The sequence below is a fragment of the Trachurus japonicus genome, chromosome 11, assembly GCF_045865225.1.
Source record: "Trachurus japonicus isolate A0001 chromosome 11, Traja_1.0".
In the NCBI taxonomy this organism is placed as follows: Eukaryota; Metazoa; Chordata; class Actinopteri; order Carangiformes; family Carangidae; genus Trachurus; species Trachurus japonicus.
The window spans coordinates 12452077-12471633 of NC_140917.1; the positions used below are offsets into that span (position 1 = coordinate 12452077).

A 19557-nucleotide genomic window follows, 5' to 3' on the forward strand; every position below is an offset into this window, starting at 1 on the left:
GGAGTATCTTTGCTGAAGGGAAATAAAAATTGAGCAGAAGTACGTAGGCGGGAGGAACCAGGCTAGAAAGATTCGACCTGAACGCTGTTGAACAACAGAATCACTAGTTTCAGTTTAATAAAGGTCGTTGACAAGAATCTGAGGAGCTTGATAAACTCAGGCTTCGTCCTGAACCACCTCTTTGTCCTCGTCTGACCGTTTCATTCATCATGACGTCTTCAGCGGCTCCGCGGTCTCGGCTTCTTCCTTCTCTTTGCCCGATAAAGCGTCCGCGGGCTCGGCCCCCTGACTGTCCGCCGTGTGCAGCTTCATGTGTCTCTTCAAATGTCCCGTGACGGTGAAACATTTGCCACAGACGGAGCAGCTGAACGGTTTCTCTCCCGTGTGGATCCGCATGTGGATCTTCAGACTCCCCTTCTGGGCGCAGCTTTTACCGCAGATGTTGCAGCTGAACGGTTTCTCCCCCGTGTGCACCCGCATGTGTTTGGTCAGGTCTCCCTTCTCCGCGCAGCACTTCCCGCAGAACGGACAGCTGAACGGTTTCTCCCCCGTGTGGACGCGCATGTGCTTCTTCAGGTCCGTTTTCTGCGCGCAGCCTTTGCCGCAGACGGAGCAGCTGAACGGTTTCTCCCCCGTGTGGTACTTCATGTGTCTGTTGAGGTGCTCTTTGACGTGGAAGCTCTTGTTGCAGACCGAGCAGGTGAACGGCTTCTCCCCCGTGTGGATCCGCATGTGTCGGGTCATGTTTCCGCGCCCGCTGAAGTTCTTCCCGCAGAACAAGCAGCTGTACGGCTGCTCCCCGGTGTGACATCGCATGTGCGCCGTCAGCGACCCGCTGTCTTTGAACGACTTGTCGCAGCCGGTGCAGGGAAACGGTCGCTCCCCCGTGTGGTCTCTGATGTGTCGGTTCAGGTTCCCCTTCAGGCTGAACCGCTTGCCGCAGTAGGAGCAGGGAAACGGTCTCTCCTTCATCGGAGATCCGATATCGGCGTCCGCTTCGCTGTTTTTAACCGCGTCCGCCTCCGACCGAGCTTCGCTGGACTGCGTCCAATCACAGTCGCTGTCGTCGGTCTCGGTGGAGTCCAGAGAGTTGTCCTCGCTGACCGGTTGTAGATGTCTCTCTGGACCTGAGCTCCTGTCTGGTTCTGGTTCTGGTTCTGCAGCTGTTTCCATGAGTTCAGCGGAGCAGCTGGAGGTCGGAGGCTCCGCTCCTCCTCCGTCCTCCTCCTCCTCCGCCTTCTGAGTCTGATGAAGCTCTGACGGCCGAGGTTTCTCCTCCTCCTGGTCTCCATCGTCCTCCTCCTCGCTCTTCACCGGGACGGGAGTGAATGTGAACTGGGTGACGTCGGCCTCTCCCTCCGGACTCGTCCAGACTTCCTCCTGTTCCTCTTTGATGTGTGGAGGCTCTGGAGGGTCCTGGTCCTGGTCCTGGTCCTGGTCCTGGTCCTGGTCCTGGTCCTGGTCCTGGTCCTGGTCCTGGTCCTGGTCCTGGTCCTGGTCCAGACCGGAGCTCCAGTCCTGATGCTCAGGGGAAACCTCCTCTGTCCTCACCAACAGCTGCTGGACGTCTGTGCGACACGCTGAAACACACACACAAACAAGTTTGCGACATTTGAACCTAATGTAAATACATTTCATTTGCATTTTTAAAACTGATCCAGCAGTGTTTCAGGCATATTTATTTATATAGCAGCTTTAAAAGCAAATCGTTTTTGCACAAAAGTGATTCACAAACAAAACCTTAAAGTGGTTTTACACCAAAGTGAAAACAATATGTACAAGCAACAAGCAAAAAGTTATTTAAAAATCAAAGCAAAAAGTTTCCGAAACAACAAAACATGAGACTCTATTTCGGTCATTGATTAATGGTGTAATGTGGGGTAATAATTTCTCAGATGAGTTTAAAGCAATAGTTTAACATTTTGGCAAATTCTCCTTTCACCATAATCCCTATAGTCATAGCAGTAGGTTCATTACCTGTAATTATCAGTGCATGTTGTTTTGAGATCCGATACGAGACAGAGTTGTTTTTGAGGCAAATGCGTAGCCAGAACTACATTTCAGACACAGCTGCTGGGCGGAGTGATTTCAAAAGCGCAAATAGTTCTGAGTATTTGCTTTGTGTGTCGTAATGTTACATAATTATAATTTATTATTTCATAGCGTGGTGAATGTGCAGGTCACAACTTGTCCACCAGAGCGTTTTGGAGTTGTTGGATTGTGTATTTGATGAGTTTGATGAGGGACAGGGGACCTGTACCGTTCACCTCCATTGTGTTCACTGAGCAGCTCAGCTTATTACCATGGGTTATTTATTGTCACTGTTTTTTATTATTTATTACCTTGAATTTCTTTATTCTAATTATCCTTCTATTCTCTATGCACTAATTTTATGAACTGATCTGTTCCCTTGCTGTTGAATGATGATGTTTATCGTGCAGCTGAGAAACTGAATTTCCCTCGGGATAAAGTATCTATCTATCTATCTATCTATCTATCTATCTATCTATCTATCTATCTATCTATCTATCTATCACGTGACATCTCTGCCCTGTGGATCTCAAAACAACATGCACAGATAATTAAAGGTGTACAGAAATGGCCGTTTGTCCTGTTTGTCGCGCCGAGTTGTCACAAGCTGCAACACGAGTTTACCCGAGTAAGGAAAACGAATTTGATTGGTCGTTATCGAGCGGGCGGGACATTCAAAGCTTGGGGCGAGACAGAGCTCCGTGTGTGTGTGCGTGTCTCAGACGTTTGAATGACGGATTACGGATCCAATATCAGTGGCTGATGAATCGTGCGTAGGCTGACGTATAATCCGTGCGCCTGCGTTATCCAATGCGAAAAAAAAATAGACACTTTCATCCTGGATTTACTCAAAAATAGAATTTTGCACAGAGTTTGGCCTACATCGTCTGATAGATGAGTTATTACATTAATTTTATGACCCAGAGTGGGTTTAAAGCAGAAGTAAGCGATCCGGTCGTTTTGGCTAATGCTGCGTTCCAGGCAGGCTTTTGAAACCGTAAATTACAGCTTCAAGTCACGACTTACGACTTTGTAGCGTTCCAGGCAACCCACTCGTGTTTTTCCGACCTGTTTTACCTGTGAAAGTCACTATAACGGCCACTCGTAACTTCCGACCCGTGAACTCGTACCAGATCGAACTGGTACCACTTCACAGGTCGGAAAAACACGAGTTACGGGCTGCCTTGAACGCACCATAACGTCTTGTCAGCCGATGGAGTTAGCAGCCCCCGTCCTCGTCCCTACGTCACCACATTCAGGCGCATCCCTTGGCTGCACACACAGCCCTGCATGCCGTTCTCTCTCCTCATTGGATAAAACTTGTAGGATACGAGAAAAGTTTTCTCCTCGGCTCAGAGCAGAGGAGAGTGACTGAGAGACCCGTGTTTCGGTCCAAACGCTCTATGTAAGTGATTGCTGTCTGAAGATATAACTATTTAAGACTTATATTAACACAAAAATATCACTTACTTCTGCTTTAAATTCAATTTTCTTTTCTGTACAGCTTTAAAGGTGATGAGCCTACTGCTATGACTAGGGATCGTGGCAATAGGAGAATTGGCCAAAATGTTGAACTATCCCTTTAAAGACAGAGAGAATTATTGATGTATATTTACGTGTGTGAAAACTACAGCTCCCAGAAGGCTTTGCTGCTGGGAAACGTTTCTCTCTGAGACTTGTGGGAGTTGTGGTTGTTGCCTGGTAACGGTGTTTCCGACGCCTTCTCCGTGTTAAATGAACTCGCTGCGTGTGTTTGTGTCCCGTGTTGCTGTTTCATCTCAGAGTGAAGTTTCAGCTCGGTTACAGATGAAACCTGCAGTTCGCTCCGTCATGCTAACGGACATTAGCTTCATTAGCCTGTAGTGGTGGTGGGAGGGACGGACTGACTGACTGACTGACTGACTGACTGACTCACCCGCCCTGTGCAGCCTGACCTCGGGCTTCAGCACGGCATCGAGCAGCCTCCTCTGGCGGCAGATCTCCCGCTCCGACCGCTCCACTCGGTCTTCGTACTCCGCCACGGTTTCCTCCAACAGACCGACGATCTCCTCCGCCGCCGCCGCCAGCCGCTCGGTGAGCAGCGCCCTCAGCGCCGCGACCTCCGCCGCCTCTTCTCCTCTCTCCACCTGCAGCAGGAAGTCTTCGGCGGCGGCGCTGATCCGCTGGTGGACCGACACCCGCAGCAGCTGCACGGCGCACATTTTTATTTCACTGCCTTTTCTGCGCAATTTCAGCCCCGAGCGAACAAAGGGAGGCAGCGCGGAGGTAAACACAGACACCGAGTTCCGCGTCGACGACGGGGCGCGCAGAGGAGAGCGAAGCGAAGAGAGCGAACAGCGACGTCTGCTGGGCTGGAGGAGAGAGACCTACACACACACACACACACACACACACTGAGGGACTGAAGGAAAACTACAAGTTCCTGCAATATTTATTCAGGTCACCAACAGTAAATGTACTGAGTTACTTTCATAATAAAAACATTGTCTCAAGGAAATTTAAAGGTCCCATATTATGAAAAACAGGTTTTTTCTGGTCTCTACATACATAAACTGATCCTCCCTGAGCCTACCAACTCCTAGAATGAGGAAAGCAAACGGGTCCTGTATGGACTCTGCAGCCCACCGACTGATAAAACGGTGCTCATACAGGCTGTTCAGACTCAGCTCCTGTGGTGATGTCACGACAGGAGTGAGGCCGGCCCCTCAGCGCGATAAAACGCCTACCACGTCTATTTCTATGGCTGCAGTGCACAGCAAGAAACCCCTGAGCTAAATTGATGAAATACAATTTTAAGTCATAAAGTGGTAATAATCTTTGCCGTGTACAGTAACCGTGTTACTTAAAGGTGCAGGCACAGAAACAGCTTGTTCTCAGTAGAGCTCATTTGAGCGACTTTTAGACAGCCGACATTCAGGACCACGGATCAGTTTGGGGCAATACATTTTGAATACAGTTTAGTTGGACGTCTGACAGCTGAGTGAAATTGAGTAAAAAGAGTATAATATGGGATCTTTAAATCGAATGCAACTGTACGCATCTGACCAGGCTAGGACTGGTCCATAGCCTGGTCAGATGCGTACATGAACTGATGAAGCCTCTTGGATGAGAGGTGAAATGTCTTCCTAGACAAATAACCAAGTCCAGTTGCATTCGATTTAAATTTCCTTGAGGTAACTATGACCTGGACAAATGAGAATATTCGCAGGCATAATAAAAACATATTTTTTATCTGAGAACTGTTTTTTTTCTGTTTAGCAGTAAAATTAAAAAAAAACTCAAATCATGTAAAGATTCAGACTTTCAGTGACAGGACGAAGTGTCAGTCAACAAAAGAAACTAAACTCAGGACGTCTCCTGTCAGATTAATACATAATATTAAAGAGCTTATGACGTAGTTAAATGAGCAGAGACCAACCTAAACACACACACACACACACACACACACACACACACACACACACACACACACACACTGAGGAACTGAGTGATACAAGATGAAGATGAGTTCACTGACTGAAAATTATTCCACTATGAAACATGTATACAGTTTGATACATGACATTAACATCCATCTTCACTTCATGTCGTCCAGTTTGACGTAGACTTAGAACAACTTGATTCCTCCTCACATTGGGCAGTTCAGACCAGACAACAACACATAATTCATCAGTTCACTCTGTCAGTAACATGAACCCAGATCAGTGCACAACTGAAGTAATTAAATAAATAAATAAATACACGAGTAAACTGATATTTACCCCAGTGTCTAGTTACTGTCCTCAGCAGCTTCATGGCTAAAGGAATAAAGGAACGGGTCAATCTGTCATCTCATTTATCTAAAAATATCAGCTCTACACACTGTGAACATTTCTCCTTCCTCAATAAATTGTTATACTGTATAATAGAAAACACTTGTAACTATCCACAGCTGTGCACAGATTTAATCTTTACTTCTAATCTTTACTTTTCTGACACGTACACCCAGACTAATTCTTCATTCATATGAACTCCAGTCTGATTCTGTAACATAGTCACAAACAAGTTGAATTTAAAGTTATGTATTAATTGTTTCAGTGCTTTTAATGTTTGGTTTCTGTCTGGTTGGTTGGAGTAAATCAAAACAAGAAATTTGATGATGTCACTCGACCTCTTTACACATTTTATTTTATTATTTTTAGACAATAATCTGATAATACTCACTAAACCTTGCTAACCAAGCTGGTCAGGTCCCGTCTGTTGTTGTTGACTCTTCTACAGTCTGATGATGCAGGAGAAATCTGTTGTTTTTATTATTGATTATTAGCAGATCAATAATTGACTTACTGATCAGAATAAACAGAACACAAAAGAAAGAAACCGTACGGCAAAAGAAACCGTACGTCAAATAAACACAGAACATCAAACAGAAAATATGAAATGTTTTTTTATTTTCACTACTTTTTATTTTTTCCTCACATGATTCGTTCTCAAACATCCAAGACCAAACCTCCAGCAGAATAATTTTAGTTTAAAATTGAGTCGAACTCCAGTGTTTGGTCTGAAAACACTCACTGAACTCTGAGCCTTCGATTTAAAAACACATGAATGGAATTAGTAATTAGACCTTTGTGAAATAAAAGGAGGTGATGATTAAAAAAAGATGTTCATTTTTTTAGCTGAAATGCAACTCTCCATTTTTTTTTCATTCAGAAGTTTCTACTTTATAATTATATAATTTTTACTATTATTGTTTATTCTATTGAGCACAGTGAAGTCCAACATATTCAGATATGAGACACACATCATCAGTACCAGCAAGAACTGACGGTTCAAACACACAAACCTGTCAAACTACAGGAACCTCCCCAGAAACCAAAGAACTGTTTGTTTTCGACTAAATCTTAAAGGGATAGTTCAACATTTTGGCAAATTGGCCCATTGCCATAATCCCTATAGTCTTAGCAGTAGGTTCGTTACCTTTAATTGTTGATGCAAGCTATTTTTAGAACGGCGGAGCAGAGCCGTGAGCCGCTCAGAGCTACGCTACGGAGGCTCATGGGATTTCTTGGTTTCCCTCATCAAACTCATCAAATACACAATCCAACAACTCCACAACGCTCTGGTGTTGTGACCTGCACATTCACCACGCTATGAGATAATAACAGAACGATACGAGATGGAGTTGTTTTAGAGGTAAATTCTTCTGTATAGTGACAATAAAGGCTGATTCTGATCTGCAAAACTGCTAATGCGCGTTTGAATTGGGGGCAGTTTTTCAGCAAGAAGTCTCTGCATTTGCCTCGAAAACAACTCAGTCTCGTAACGTTCTGTTATTATCTCATAGCGTGGTGAATGTGCAGGTCACAACTTGTCCACCAGAGCGTTTTGGAGTTGTTGGATTGTGTATTTGATGAGTTTGATGAGGGAAACCAAGAAATCCCATGAGCCTCCGTAGCGTAGCTCTGAGCAGCTCGCGGCTCTGCTCCGCCGTTCTAAAAACAGCTTGCACCAACAATTAAAGGTAACAAACTTACTGCTATGACTATAGGGATTATGGCAATGGGCCAATTTGCCAAAATGTTGAACGATCCCTTTAACATGAACCTGTAACTTTACATTCATGTTCCTCATGTTCCCTCGGCAACAGACACAAAGCCAAAGTGACATAATTAACCACCAGGTGAGACAGGTGTGTCTGTCTGACCAGCAGCTCATTAAACCTACAGGACAAATATTCTTTGAGGTTATTTCTTTAACATAAGAAACACAACAAAGGAATTAACACCGCAACACTAATTTGCCTTTGTTGTGATTTTTATGCACTGCATGTATTATGAGACACGTGATTATGCACCACATCACATCATATAATAAACGTTTAAACCTCTCTCTCTCCCTCTGTTTTTCCAGCAGTGATAAATATCACCTCCGCTTTGTGTCTCCTTCTACAAATGATGTCTTCATGAAGCCGAGGAACATGAACGTCTCTTGATTCAACAGCAGTGAAACCAGTTTACGTCATGTTTTGTAGCCCAGAGCAACGACTGGTGAAAAACCAGCAGGTCAGATACCGACGCTCCAGGGCCCAGTTGTTCAAAAGGTGTCATCTGGATCGAAACTATCCAGATTTTGAAATCTCTTTTTTAGCCATCCAGGATCACGTAATCTGTCTTCACTATTCTCCCAGTTGTTCAAAGCAAAACTGGATTGCATACAAACATTTCAGGATTACCAAATCAAGTGTTTTAAATGTGACTGTGTGTCACACTGAAGGTAAAAAAAACAGGTAGAACAGCAGCATGAGTGTTTATTTTGATGGGATGTATCTATAGTTTTCTGTGCTGCTTTTTGTTTGTTCCATGTCTTTTAAACGGCCAGACCTGATATATATTAATATACAGTACAATAGTTAAAATACATTGTGAATGTTTTTCCATCCGTTTCAAATTCAAACTTCAAATTTCATTTAAATATCCAGTAGTTGGGGAAAAGTTCTTAATTTGTGGAATAATAAAAAGTTAACTTAATTAACTTATCACTGTGATGGTTTAAAAATCAGCTGCAAAATATAGATCAATTATTTGACCAATTTGAATTTAATTTAAATTACATTTAGTCCCTGAAGCCACCAAACTGCTGGGATCAGAATAATCCTGATTGTTTTTGTATCAAAGTTTTCCCGACCATACTAAAAAGTTTTGAACAACACAACCTCAGAGTTTGATCCAGATTAAAAACAAGACTGGATTATGTGATCTGATCCTGTCTCAGACTCTGTTTTTAGTTTTGAACGACCCATTCTAAGAATTGATCCATCAATTATCCGATCAGATTCCCTTTGAACAACTGGGTCCTGGACTGGAGGAAAACTTCCCCTTAGTGGAAACCGACCAGTTTGTGAAACTGTTTTTGAAGAAAAGTAGAAAACTGGGCTTCATCGATGAGATGAGACGTCGGTTCATCACAGCTGGATGAAATCCGCGTGAACTCCCTCCGGTCGCTTCATGTTCTGCGTCGCCGCCGATTCTTTCGCGGCTCGTTCTCCCGTGTGAACCTTCATGTGCGAGTCCACCGAGCGTTTCTCCTGGTAGCTCTTCCCGCACACGTGGCAGCTGTAGGGTTTCTCCCCGGTGTGAGTCAGCATGTGTCTCTTCAGGTCGATCTTCTGGACGAAGCCCTTGGTGCAGAGCTGGCAGCTGAACGGTTTCTCCTTCTTGTGGAACCTCTCGTGCGTCTCCAGCGAGATCTTCTGGCGAAACCTCTTCCCGCAGAGGCTGCAGATGAACGGCTTCTCGCCCGTGTGGATCCTCATGTGCGAGTCCAGGTTGCCGATCTGCCGGAAGTTCTTCCCGCACTCCCTGCAGGTGTACGGTTTCTCCCCCGTGTGGATCCTCTTGTGCACGTCCAGGTGCTGGCTCATGGTGAACTTCTTCCCGCAGACGTCGCAGGAGTAAATCCTCGGCTTGCCGCCCGTGTGGCTCTTGATGTGTCTCTTCAGGACGGTGTTTTCGATGAACGTCTTCCCGCAGAACTCGCAGATGTACGGCCTCTCGCCGGCGTGCAGCTTCATGTGTCGCTCCAGAGATCCTTTCCGGGGGAAGTCCTTCCCGCAGTCTTTGCACCTGAAGGGTTTCTGTCCGGTGTGCGTCCTCATGTGGATCTCCATGTCCCGGAAGCTGATGCCGCAGATGTCGCAGACCCTGCTGGTTTCTCTGTGGCTCTGGATGTGGATCTGCAGACTCTCCGGGGCGTCCGACTGCTCTCCGCACACGCCGCAGCGATGTTCGGGGTCGTTTAGATGAGTCTCAGCGTGCCGCACAAAGTTACCTTTGTTGTGGAAGGCGTTCCCGCAGACCGTGCAGCAGTGGGACGGGGTCAGACTCGGTTTCTTGCGTTTGCTCCTGGCGGCCGGCTGGTCGTCGTCGGGCTCGTGGCTGCGGGCGTGCCGCCTCAGCTCGGCGCTCTTGGCGAACCCTTTCCTGCAGACTTTGCAGCTGAAGGGCATCTGTCCGTCGTGGGCCTTCATGTGCCGCTCCAGGGAGCCGGCGTGGCTGAAGTCTTTGCAGCAGACGTTGCACCTGAACGGCTTCTCCGCCGTGTGGATCCGCATGTGCGTCACCATGTTGCCCTTCTGGTTGAAGCCCTTTCCGCAGACGTGGCAGCTGAAGGGTTTCTCCCCCGTGTGCAGCCTCAGGTGCGTCTCCTGAGCTCGGATCGAGGGGAACTTCTTCCCGCACACGTCGCAGGTTCTGCTGCTGTCGCGGTGAGTTTGGAGGTGGAGCTTCAGGCCGTCGCTGGACTCCATGTACTCGCCGCACAGACCGCACCGACACTCGGCGTCCTTCGAGTGCTTCTCCACGTGTTTCATCAAAAAGCCTTTCCTGTCAAAGGACTTCCCACACACTCTGCAGCAGTGAGCCGTCGCCTCTTCTTCTTCTTCATCGTCGTCGTCGTCCTCCTCCTCCTCGTCACAGGCGGGATCCTCGGGAGAGGCCGGCGGGCGGTCTGGTCCAGAGGCGGTCTCTGGTCTGGAGGACGTGCCGGGCAGAGGCTCCTTCAGTCGGACGTCCGGCTTCAGGTGTTTTTCATCAGAGCGACTCCGGACGCCGACCGACAGACACAGCTCTGCAGAGAAAACACACAAGTCCATTTAAAACACGTCAGATCTCAGATAACTGAACATGTTTCAATCCTCACACCTTGATTAATCTACAGGTTGTAAACTGACAGGAAACAGTCACACTTTTCTTAAATGTTGTGTTCTCTCGGGTCCACATTGAGTTTAATAACCTAAAGGGATAGTTCAACATTTTGGCTGGTTATAGGGATTTGGCCATTATCCCTATAGTTTTAGGAGTAGGTTTGTTACCTTTATTTGTCGGTGCAAGCTATTTTTAGAACGGCGGAGCAGAGCTGCAGGCTGCTCAGAGCTACGCTTCGGAGGCTCATGGGATTTCTTGGTTTCCCTCATCAAACTCATCAAATACACAATCCAACAACTCCAAAACGCTCTGGTGGACAAGTTGTGACCTGCACATTCACCACGCTGAGATAATAACATTACAAGACGGAGTTGTTTTAGAGGCAAATTCATGCAAAACCACTGATGCACGTCCATAGCGTGGTGAATGTGCAGGTCACAACTTGTCCACCAGAGCGTTTTGGAGTTGTTGGATTGTGTATTTGATGAGTTTGATGAGGGAAACTAAGAAATCCCATTAGCCTCTGTAGTGTAGCTCTGAGCAGCTCACGGCTCTGCTCCGCCGTTCTAAAAACAGCTTGCACCGATAATTAAAGGTAACACACCTACTACTCTGACTATAGGGATTATTGCAATGGGCCAGTTTGTCAAAATGTTGAACTATCCCTTTAATGTCATCATCAATAAATCATTGAATCAACTGATTGTTTCAGCTCTTGTGGATGATCAAGACAAATGACTGACTCATTAACATGCAGTAAATTATTCATGTTTTTAATCAAATGCTCCATTTTTTCCAGCTCCATGGTTTTCATGAAAAAGGTTTCCTTGCAGCTTTTTTATGATTTGATAAGAAATGAATAGCATCTGCATCATGTTTGTTTGTTTTGGTTTCTCAGTATCAGAAACTGAAATAACAATAACATAGGTAAGTTAGTAAAACAACAAAATAAAATACAAAGATAAATGTATAAATATGATTAATCAACTTTTCGTACATTCACTCACTGGTGAAGACCACCAGATGCGGTTGAAAGCTCTTAATATCTAATCTCATTAAATGGACCCTGCTGTGTTGCCTTGTGTCCTGAATTTGTGGCCCTCTGGTCGTCGGTCGTATGTGTCTCACGTGTCGTTTCTTGAAATCTTTTATTCCCTCTGTTATTCGTCTCATAAATTCTGTATAATCATTTTATTCTTTTTCTTTTTTTACCCATGTACAGTCTTTAATATCTTATTGGTCAACATTAGTAACCCCCTGCTATCTATTTATTCATTCTATTTATTGATCCATGATCCCACTAGCATTTTATTCTACTTCTATTCCACTATTTTATTGTATGTGCTCATGTTAGTATACAAGCTGTTAAAACCAGTTGCCCCTGGGTTTAATAAAGTTTCTGTCCGTCTCCAGCTGTTGTTTGATCTCTGTCCGGGGACACTGACCTGTCCTGTCCGCCCCGGGCCCCTCTGGGTCTCTGTCCGTCCTGGAGGCTCTGAACGCGGTGAAGATTTCCTCCACGGCCGCGGTGATCCGCTCCGTGATCAGCTCCCTCAGCTGCTCCGGCTCGGCCTGCCCGCGCTCCTTCAGCAGCCAGAAGATGTGGTCGGCGGCCGCGGCCAGCTGCTGGTCGATCACGGCTCTCAGGTTCCGGCTCTCGGCGGTTTTGGACCGTTTTTTGGACATTTTGCCAGAACAAAGACCAGAATGTAAACAACGCGAGGACGCTTCCGGGTTCCCCCAAACCCCCTGCGTGTTGTGCGTGATGACGTCGACGTTCCTCCTTACGTCCACACGTTACGTTACCCTGCGTCTGCAAGAACGTGGTTCCAGGGTTGCTATGGTTGCTAACGTGCTAACTGCTATCTACACGTGAAAAGACGAATTATTGAAATAATTTCGCGATGTCGTCGTGTTTTTTTCGACTTCACGTCTTCAGCTTAGCGTTTTTTGAAGGGAATTTTAATTAATCGTCTCGTTTGTGGTGAGAACAACTTTAAATACTTCACCGGGTAGGAACTCAACACAGACTCCAGTTAAAAACACATCTGTTTAATGTTTCCTTGGTTATTAAACATGATACATTACTGTAAAATACGAGTAAAAAGTCTTAAGACCAATTATCAATGACTTATAGTGAATTCGGGTCATAAAGGATAATTTTATCAGCTTTGTAAAGTAGTAAATTTGTTTGTGCTGTGTAAAAGCTGCTTACACCACTGTTTATCCCCGAGTCAACAAGTGAAGGAAAATTTAAGGGAAACTTAACAGTGTGAGAGTTTTCATAGCTGAGACTGGGTGTTAAGAGATGGTAGTTAAAACGATGACACCATTTGAAACCTTTTATTTATTTATTTTATTTTATTTTTTAAAATAAGACCAAAGAGATTTAAGGAAACAAAAAAGGGTGTGGACCAGATCTACATGAAGAAAACTCCATATTTAGACCAGATTGTCCCTCACAGGCCAGAAGTTCATAACTGAGTAATTCTGTTTGTGAATAAGAAGAGACTTAATAACCTTTTGCACTTTTAGATCTCATCAGATCAAAAGACAGTAGACTGAGTTCAGTTGAAACAGATGCACACATTTTGAAGAAAGCATCTTATCTTTTAAATTCTGAATAAAGTTCAGTGTGACACATTCATTCATTGTTTCTGTGTGATGTTTCAGGTCGACACTGAAATGACTTGAGCAGAGTAAATATTGAAAACACCTGAGACCTCGCAGCAGCAGCCGAGATGCCGTATCAGAAGAAGAAGAAGAAGAAGAACTCTGTACCAGACCGATGGTTGAATTACCGTCCCGTCGGCGAGAGGATACCGGGGACTCGGTTCATCGCCTTCAAAGTGCCTTTAAAACCGTCTCTGAACTGCCGCGTCCCGGCGTCGGAGTCCTTCGGCCTGTGGGACCTGCTGGACTCCCTCGAGCGTCGGAACCAGGAGCTGGGTCTGATCATCGACGTCACCTTCACCACGCGGTATTACAGACTGACGGACGTCCCCGAGTCCTGGTCGTACATCAAGATCCTCACAGAGGGCCGCCAGGTGCCTCCCGACGCCGCCATCCTCAGCTTCAAACGGGCGGTGAGACAGTTCCTGAGGGAGAACCGGGACAACGACAAGCTGATCGGAGTCCACTGCACCCACGGCCTGAACCGGACCGGCTACCTGATCTGCCGGTACCTCGTCGACGTGGACGGGTTGGATCCCCCGGCGGCGGTGCAGCTCTTCAACTCCTGCCGAGGCCACCGCATCGAGAGGCAGAACTACCTCGAAGACCTGCAGCGAGGCGCCAGGAGGAGCAACAGTGGGATCGACGAGCCGGAGGAGGCGCCGGCCAAAGGGCTCGCTGCGGAGAGGCCGCCGCCGCCGCAGCCGCCGCAGCAGCAGGCCACGCCCGCCGCAGCGGAGAGCCGACCGTCTGGCGAGGACCCGGAAGAGGAGACTCAACAACCAGCGGCTGAGAAACAACCGCCCAGTAACCGCCGCCGTCGTAGAAGTCGGCATCGGTGCCGAGGGGGAGACGCCGTGGCCCCACCAGGTGGCGCCCGCCCCTCGCTCCCGTTACTCCCCGCACCCCCAACTCTGACCTACGTCTGGAAACCACCACAGAAACCGGCAACTTAAACTGACAGGACAAAAGTGGCGCTGCCGCCGCCGGGACAGATACGGAGTCTCTGTGATTTGTTTTGGTAAAACTGCTGCTAACAGCTGATTGGCTGACGCAGCGTCTGATCTGTGTTCAAACTGTGTCCACGAGTCTCCAGGTGGTTTAAACAGAGACCGTCGTCACAGTTTTAACAACAGTTTGAAGCAAAGTCTTAATTTTAAAGGGATAGTTCAACATTTTGGCAAATTGGCCCATTGCCATAATCCCTATAGTCATAGCAGTAGGTTCGTTACCTTTAATTGTCGGTGCAAGCTGTTTTTAGAACGGTAGAGCAGAGCCGCATGCTGTCTTGGTTTCCCTCATTAAACTCATCAAATACACAATCCAACAACTCCAAAACGCTCTGGTGGACAAGTTGTGACCTGCACATTCACCACGCTATGAGATAATAACGGAACGTTATGAGACAGAGTTGTTTTAGAGGCAAATGCAGAGACTGCTTGCTGAAAAACTGCCCTGCTCAACGGGAACGCACATCAGGGGTTTTGCATGAATTTACCTTACTCTAGCTTGGGGCGCTGCTCTGCTGTTCTAAAAAATAGCTTTAAATTAAAAGGTAACAAACCTACTACTATGACTATAGAGATTATGGCAATGGGCCAATTTGCCAAAATGTTGAACTATCCCTTTAAGGCTGAAAACTGAGATGAACACTTCTGTCCCGTTTTTACCAAAACTATAACCTGTAAAAACAAACAACCACCGCTGCTGATCAGCCGACACACTCAGGGTAACGCGTCGATTCACATCACACCTGAACATTGACACGTGACAAATTATCCAGGTCTTTACATAACGGCCAAATGAATAAAAACAAGTCTTTCTTACAGTGACAACCTGTCTCCTGGTGTTTGATTTGACTCAAGTTACAGAAAGTTCAGTTCAGACGAAAACCTCCTATTAAAGGACAATTCCTGGCAAATTCAACCCGGGGCTCTAGTTTCCTAATGTTTTAGGTATAAAAGAATGAATCTGAAGATTTTCTTTTTAATGTCCCCTGTTCTGCAGTAGTTCTGTCTGTCCCCGCATCGCCACAGCAGCGTATAATGGGAGCTGATGGATCTTACGCTTTAAAAAAACCCACAAATTTTTCCCACAGACAACGTCAGACGGCTTCAAACACACACCGAGGGGTTTGTTGTTGTCAAGAAAGCCAACATGTTTGTAAACGGAGCTGTAATAATAAAAAAAATTAATAAATAAATAATAATAGAGAGTCAAGTTGACGCGGTTGACTCTTACTGCTACAAAGACTCTTAGTTGATATTTCTTTGTTGATAAAACAAACGGGAGCATTAACTTGCCTCTTGCATGAGACTTTGTATTACAGCTCCGTTTACAAACATGTCGCTTTCTTGACAATAACAAACCCCTCGGTGTGTGTTTATAGCCGTCTGACGTTGTCTGTTGGGAAAAAAATGTGGGGGACAAACAGAACTACAGCAGAACAGGAGCAATTAAAAAGAAAATCTTCAGATTCATTATTTTAGACCTAAAATATTAGGAAACTAGAGCCCCAGATGGAATTTGCCCGGAATTGTCCTTTAAATCCATTCAGGAGCTTTTGATTTTGAAAAAGCTGACGTCCGATACAGGCCGATACAATGCACACGTTGCATGTTTTCTGTTTTGTCAACAAACCCTTGATGTGAAACTGAGAATCATCTCTAGAGAAAAGTATTTATTGTGAAACAGTTGATGACAGAATAGAAACCTGAGGTCGCTCATAGCAACAGAGAGAGAAGTCGACTTCATCCAAACTCTTTCTTCACTCAACCAAACCAAACTGTCGACACACACAGACATGAAGCTGCTGCAGGTCAGAGAAACAATCTGAGGTGTAAATATAACAAAATATCAGTTTTTGCTTTTTGTCTCTTGTGAATTACAAAACATTTTAAGTCAATAAAAAAACAGAAAACCACAACAATCGACCTCTCAGGCTTTTCTTCACCGATGTCACAGCAGCAAATGTTTACGTCTTCTTCCTCTTGTTCTCCTCAGGCTTCTGGGTTTTTTTCTTGGGGCGGCCCCTTTTCCTCTTCTTCCCGTCCGGTTTCTGGTCCTCGTGGATGTTGGTGTTCGTGTTGTGGTTCGAGCGCTGGTGCAACTCTCTTCTCTCTTCGTGATTCTGGGTCTTCTGGGTCTTCTGGGTCTTCTTGTTCTCTGGGTCCCGGCCCCTGGTGGTCCAGTGACTCTGAATGTGAAGCATCAGACCGTTGGCGCTCTCAAATCTTTCACCGCACACGCCGCAGACCGTCTCCGCCGCCTCCAGCAGGTGGGACTTGACGTGTCTGAATAAAAGCCGGCGGAGTCTGAAGGTCTGGTTGCACACCCTGCAGCTGAGGCGTCCTCCTGGTCTGGAGGAGCTCGTCTTTGGTTTCAGTTCTTTTGAAGGGGGTCTGGGGTCTTTGCTGTAGTCCTCGCTGTCCTCGGTCTCGGACGACAACACATGCAAGACGTTCTGATTTGAATCTGCCGTTCCCGTTCCTTCCCGAGCCGCCGCCTCGTCAGCCGGCAGGTCCGCGTGCTTAGGTGGCTTCGTTACACGCCTGCGATTGTAGGTGAACTTTATGATTTCAGCCTCATCCAGCTCCACTTCCACCTCCTCCACCTCCTGGTTCTGCTGCTGCTGCTGCTGAACAGGATGAGCTGCTTCGTTATTTCCAATCAGCTGCTGAGTGAAGGCGTCTGGAGAAAAACAAACATTTAAGATCAACTTTAAAAGATACTGGACTCAGTCGATCTCAGACAACCAGCGAGTTAGAAGCTTATGAGTTAAGACCATGTCATCAGCTGCTGTTAAGTCGTCTTCATAGAGGAAGCAGCAGCACAAGATCACATGACTTAAGGACTGAGGGAAAATCAACCTACAACCTGATGTTAGTTCTTAATAGTATGAATTTGTCACAAGATGAATCCAATGGTCACTTTAAAACAAAATATAACTCACATTCATCAAAATATGTGTCTATCTGTATCTATCTAATAGATTTTACTTGTTACCATCAATGACACAACAGGAGGAACAAACAGGCAGAAATATATGCACATAAAAATACGATTTTTACTGAAAAATTGTTGTCATACATACAGTAAAAATCAAGATATATATCTTATTAATATAGCCTATAAAATATATCGCACCCCTGTCCACAAAGAACACAGATGACTACACAATGTTGTAGTTACTCTTTTCTAATGAACCTTAGACTGTAACTTCAATGGCAGCAACATACTGTATTTTGAAAAAGAAATGTATCAATCTTTTTGGTAGAGAACATAATTTATGTATACATATACACAAGTGCATCTAAATAAATTAGAAGACCGTGGAAAAGTTTATGTCTGTGTCTTCAATTCAGAAAGTGAAACTAACACAGTACATAGATCCATTACACACATGTAGATAATTGATTGTTTTTTGAGTGTTTGTTGTGGTTGAAAAAATTGCCCCCATAGGTTAGCGCCGTCTGGTTTGCCTGCATCCCCAACACTGGGTGACCATCAGGAAAACGATTTAGGGGTCAAAAATGACGGAATTTTCCTTTAAAGGGGTAGTAGCATTTTTTTTAAAAAGTGGGGTTGTATGATCTACAAATAGCCCCTAAGTACTTTAATTGCAGTAGAAGACTCTCTGCACTCCTCCTGTTAGCAACGCCAGCCCATCGCCCTGCCCAGAGATTTACAACATACAATGTCGTGAATGGACCCAAAGAAACGGCCTATTTTCGCGGCCTAAAAGAGGTTTTACGTGAAAAAAAATACACAATTCCATTGTTCGCTATAATATAATTTTTTTCCAGCCCCTCAAAGTGCAGGAAAAACACAGTTTTTATTTGGACCTAACCAACTCACTATCCCTCCGCCCAGGGTTAGCGCCCGCTGATCAGCGGTTTTTCCTGCACTTTGAGGGGCTTGAAAAAATTATATTATAGCGAACAATGGAACTGTGTTTTTTTTTTTCAGGTAAAACCTCTTTTAGGCCACGAAAATAGGCTGTTTCTTTGGGTCCATTCACAACACTGTATGTGGTAAATCTCTGGGCAGGGCTATGGGCTGGTGTTGCTAACAGGAGGAGTGCAAAGAGTCTTCTACTGCAATTAAAGTACTTAGAGGCTATTTGTAGATCATACAACCCCACTTTTTAAAAAAAATGCTACTATCCCTTTAAGCACGCGTTTTGGCTCCCAAGAGGACACTTTAGCACCTGTTTTTCAACAGTTGGGTCGCCGCCCCCCTGCCCCCTCCCCCCGTGTACGCCACTGACCTGTACAACTAAAACCAAAGCTCAATCTCAAAGTAAAACAGACTGTGTTCAGCCCAACAGGTAAAACACTTGTTGAAACTAGGAACAGCTGAACCTGAAGCAGCCTTGTTTACTCTGATAGAAACTGATACAGCTGTGTGTGTGTGTCTCGTGCTGCTCCTCACCTGCGCGCGGCAGGTCCATGAGCGGTCTGTTGAGCGTGCAGAGCAGCGCGTGCTGGCGGGCGATCACCTCCTGGGACAAAGCCGCTTCCTCCTCGTACTTCACGATCGTTTTTTCAAAAACCGATAAAATCTCCTCGACGGCCGCGTTGAGCCGCTGGCCGACGAACACCCGGAGCTTCTGGACCCGGGACATGTTCACACCGAGAGCCGGGACAGAGAGAGGGAGAGACGGGACACACGGGGCTGCTGCTGCTGCTGCTTGGTAACAACCATTGAAGTCTACGATAACAACACGTAGCGAGTTCCGGTAGCCACAGCAACAACACGGCGACTTCCGCTGTCCTTCAGAATAAAAGCACGATGTGACCCGACCTGTGAGTTTAAAATGCTTTTACACACTAATGTAAATTTCTAAATGTTACCCGATTTTTTTCCTAATTCCTTGAAAGAGCACTCTATATTTTGTGATTCACTAAAAAGTATAAAATCTAAAAATGTGTATATCAATATTATTCGATCTTTCCCTTCATTAGATCCCAGGAAACTTGATTTATGTATTGTAAATACTATTATGACTCTAATATGTCATGTTTGTATTTATTTATTTATTTACCTTCCTTGTATTTAGAATGAATTTATTTTTATTTATCCTATTTTTGCTTTTTTATTTTCATAGCTTTCCTCTTCCATTTGTCACTGTCTTATAATATACTCAAACTTTACATGGTTTGCTCAG

The 19557-nt window shown here is 45.5% G+C and overlaps 4 protein-coding genes across 5 annotated transcripts; 1 reads left to right on the forward strand and 3 right to left on the reverse strand.

Moving 5' to 3' along the window:
• On the reverse strand, positions 1-4344 carry LOC146978336 (uncharacterized). Its single transcript, XM_085791027.1, has 2 exons — positions 3947-4344; positions 1-1568 (listed from the first exon to the last, which is right to left on the reverse strand). The coding sequence occupies exons 1-2, from the start codon at positions 4230-4232 to the stop codon at positions 208-210; spliced, it is 1647 nt and encodes a 548-aa protein (XP_085647153.1). The 5' UTR covers positions 4233-4344; the 3' UTR covers positions 1-207.
• Positions 4345-8419: 4075 nt separating this feature from the next.
• LOC146978337 (uncharacterized) lies at positions 8420-12450 on the reverse strand. The gene is made up of 2 exons (XM_085791059.1): positions 12161-12450; positions 8420-10638 (listed from the first exon to the last, which is right to left on the reverse strand). Exons 1-2 carry the CDS (start codon positions 12399-12401, stop codon positions 8975-8977), a joined length of 1905 nt encoding a protein of 634 aa, XP_085647185.1. The 5' UTR covers positions 12402-12450; the 3' UTR covers positions 8420-8974.
• Positions 12451-12506: 56 nt separating this feature from the next.
• LOC146978338 (RNA/RNP complex-1-interacting phosphatase-like) lies at positions 12507-14594 on the forward strand. 2 transcript variants are annotated; one of them, XM_085791045.1, is made up of 2 exons: positions 12507-12699; positions 13389-14594. In XM_085791045.1, the coding sequence occupies exon 2, from the start codon at positions 13457-13459 to the stop codon at positions 14342-14344; it is 888 nt and encodes a 295-aa protein (XP_085647171.1). In that variant the 5' UTR covers positions 12507-12699; positions 13389-13456; the 3' UTR covers positions 14345-14594. The 2 variants fall into 2 exon arrangements, with proteins under 2 accessions (XP_085647171.1, XP_085647170.1); XM_085791044.1 differs by having other exon boundaries at positions 12523-12727.
• A 1454-nt stretch (positions 14595-16048) lies between these two features.
• Positions 16049-19075, reverse strand: LOC146978339 (uncharacterized). Its single transcript, XM_085791043.1, has 2 exons — positions 18822-19075; positions 16049-17078 (listed from the first exon to the last, which is right to left on the reverse strand). Exons 1-2 carry the CDS (start codon positions 19012-19014, stop codon positions 16363-16365), a joined length of 909 nt encoding a protein of 302 aa, XP_085647169.1. The 5' UTR covers positions 19015-19075; the 3' UTR covers positions 16049-16362.
• Between the last annotated feature and the right edge of the window lie 482 nt (positions 19076-19557).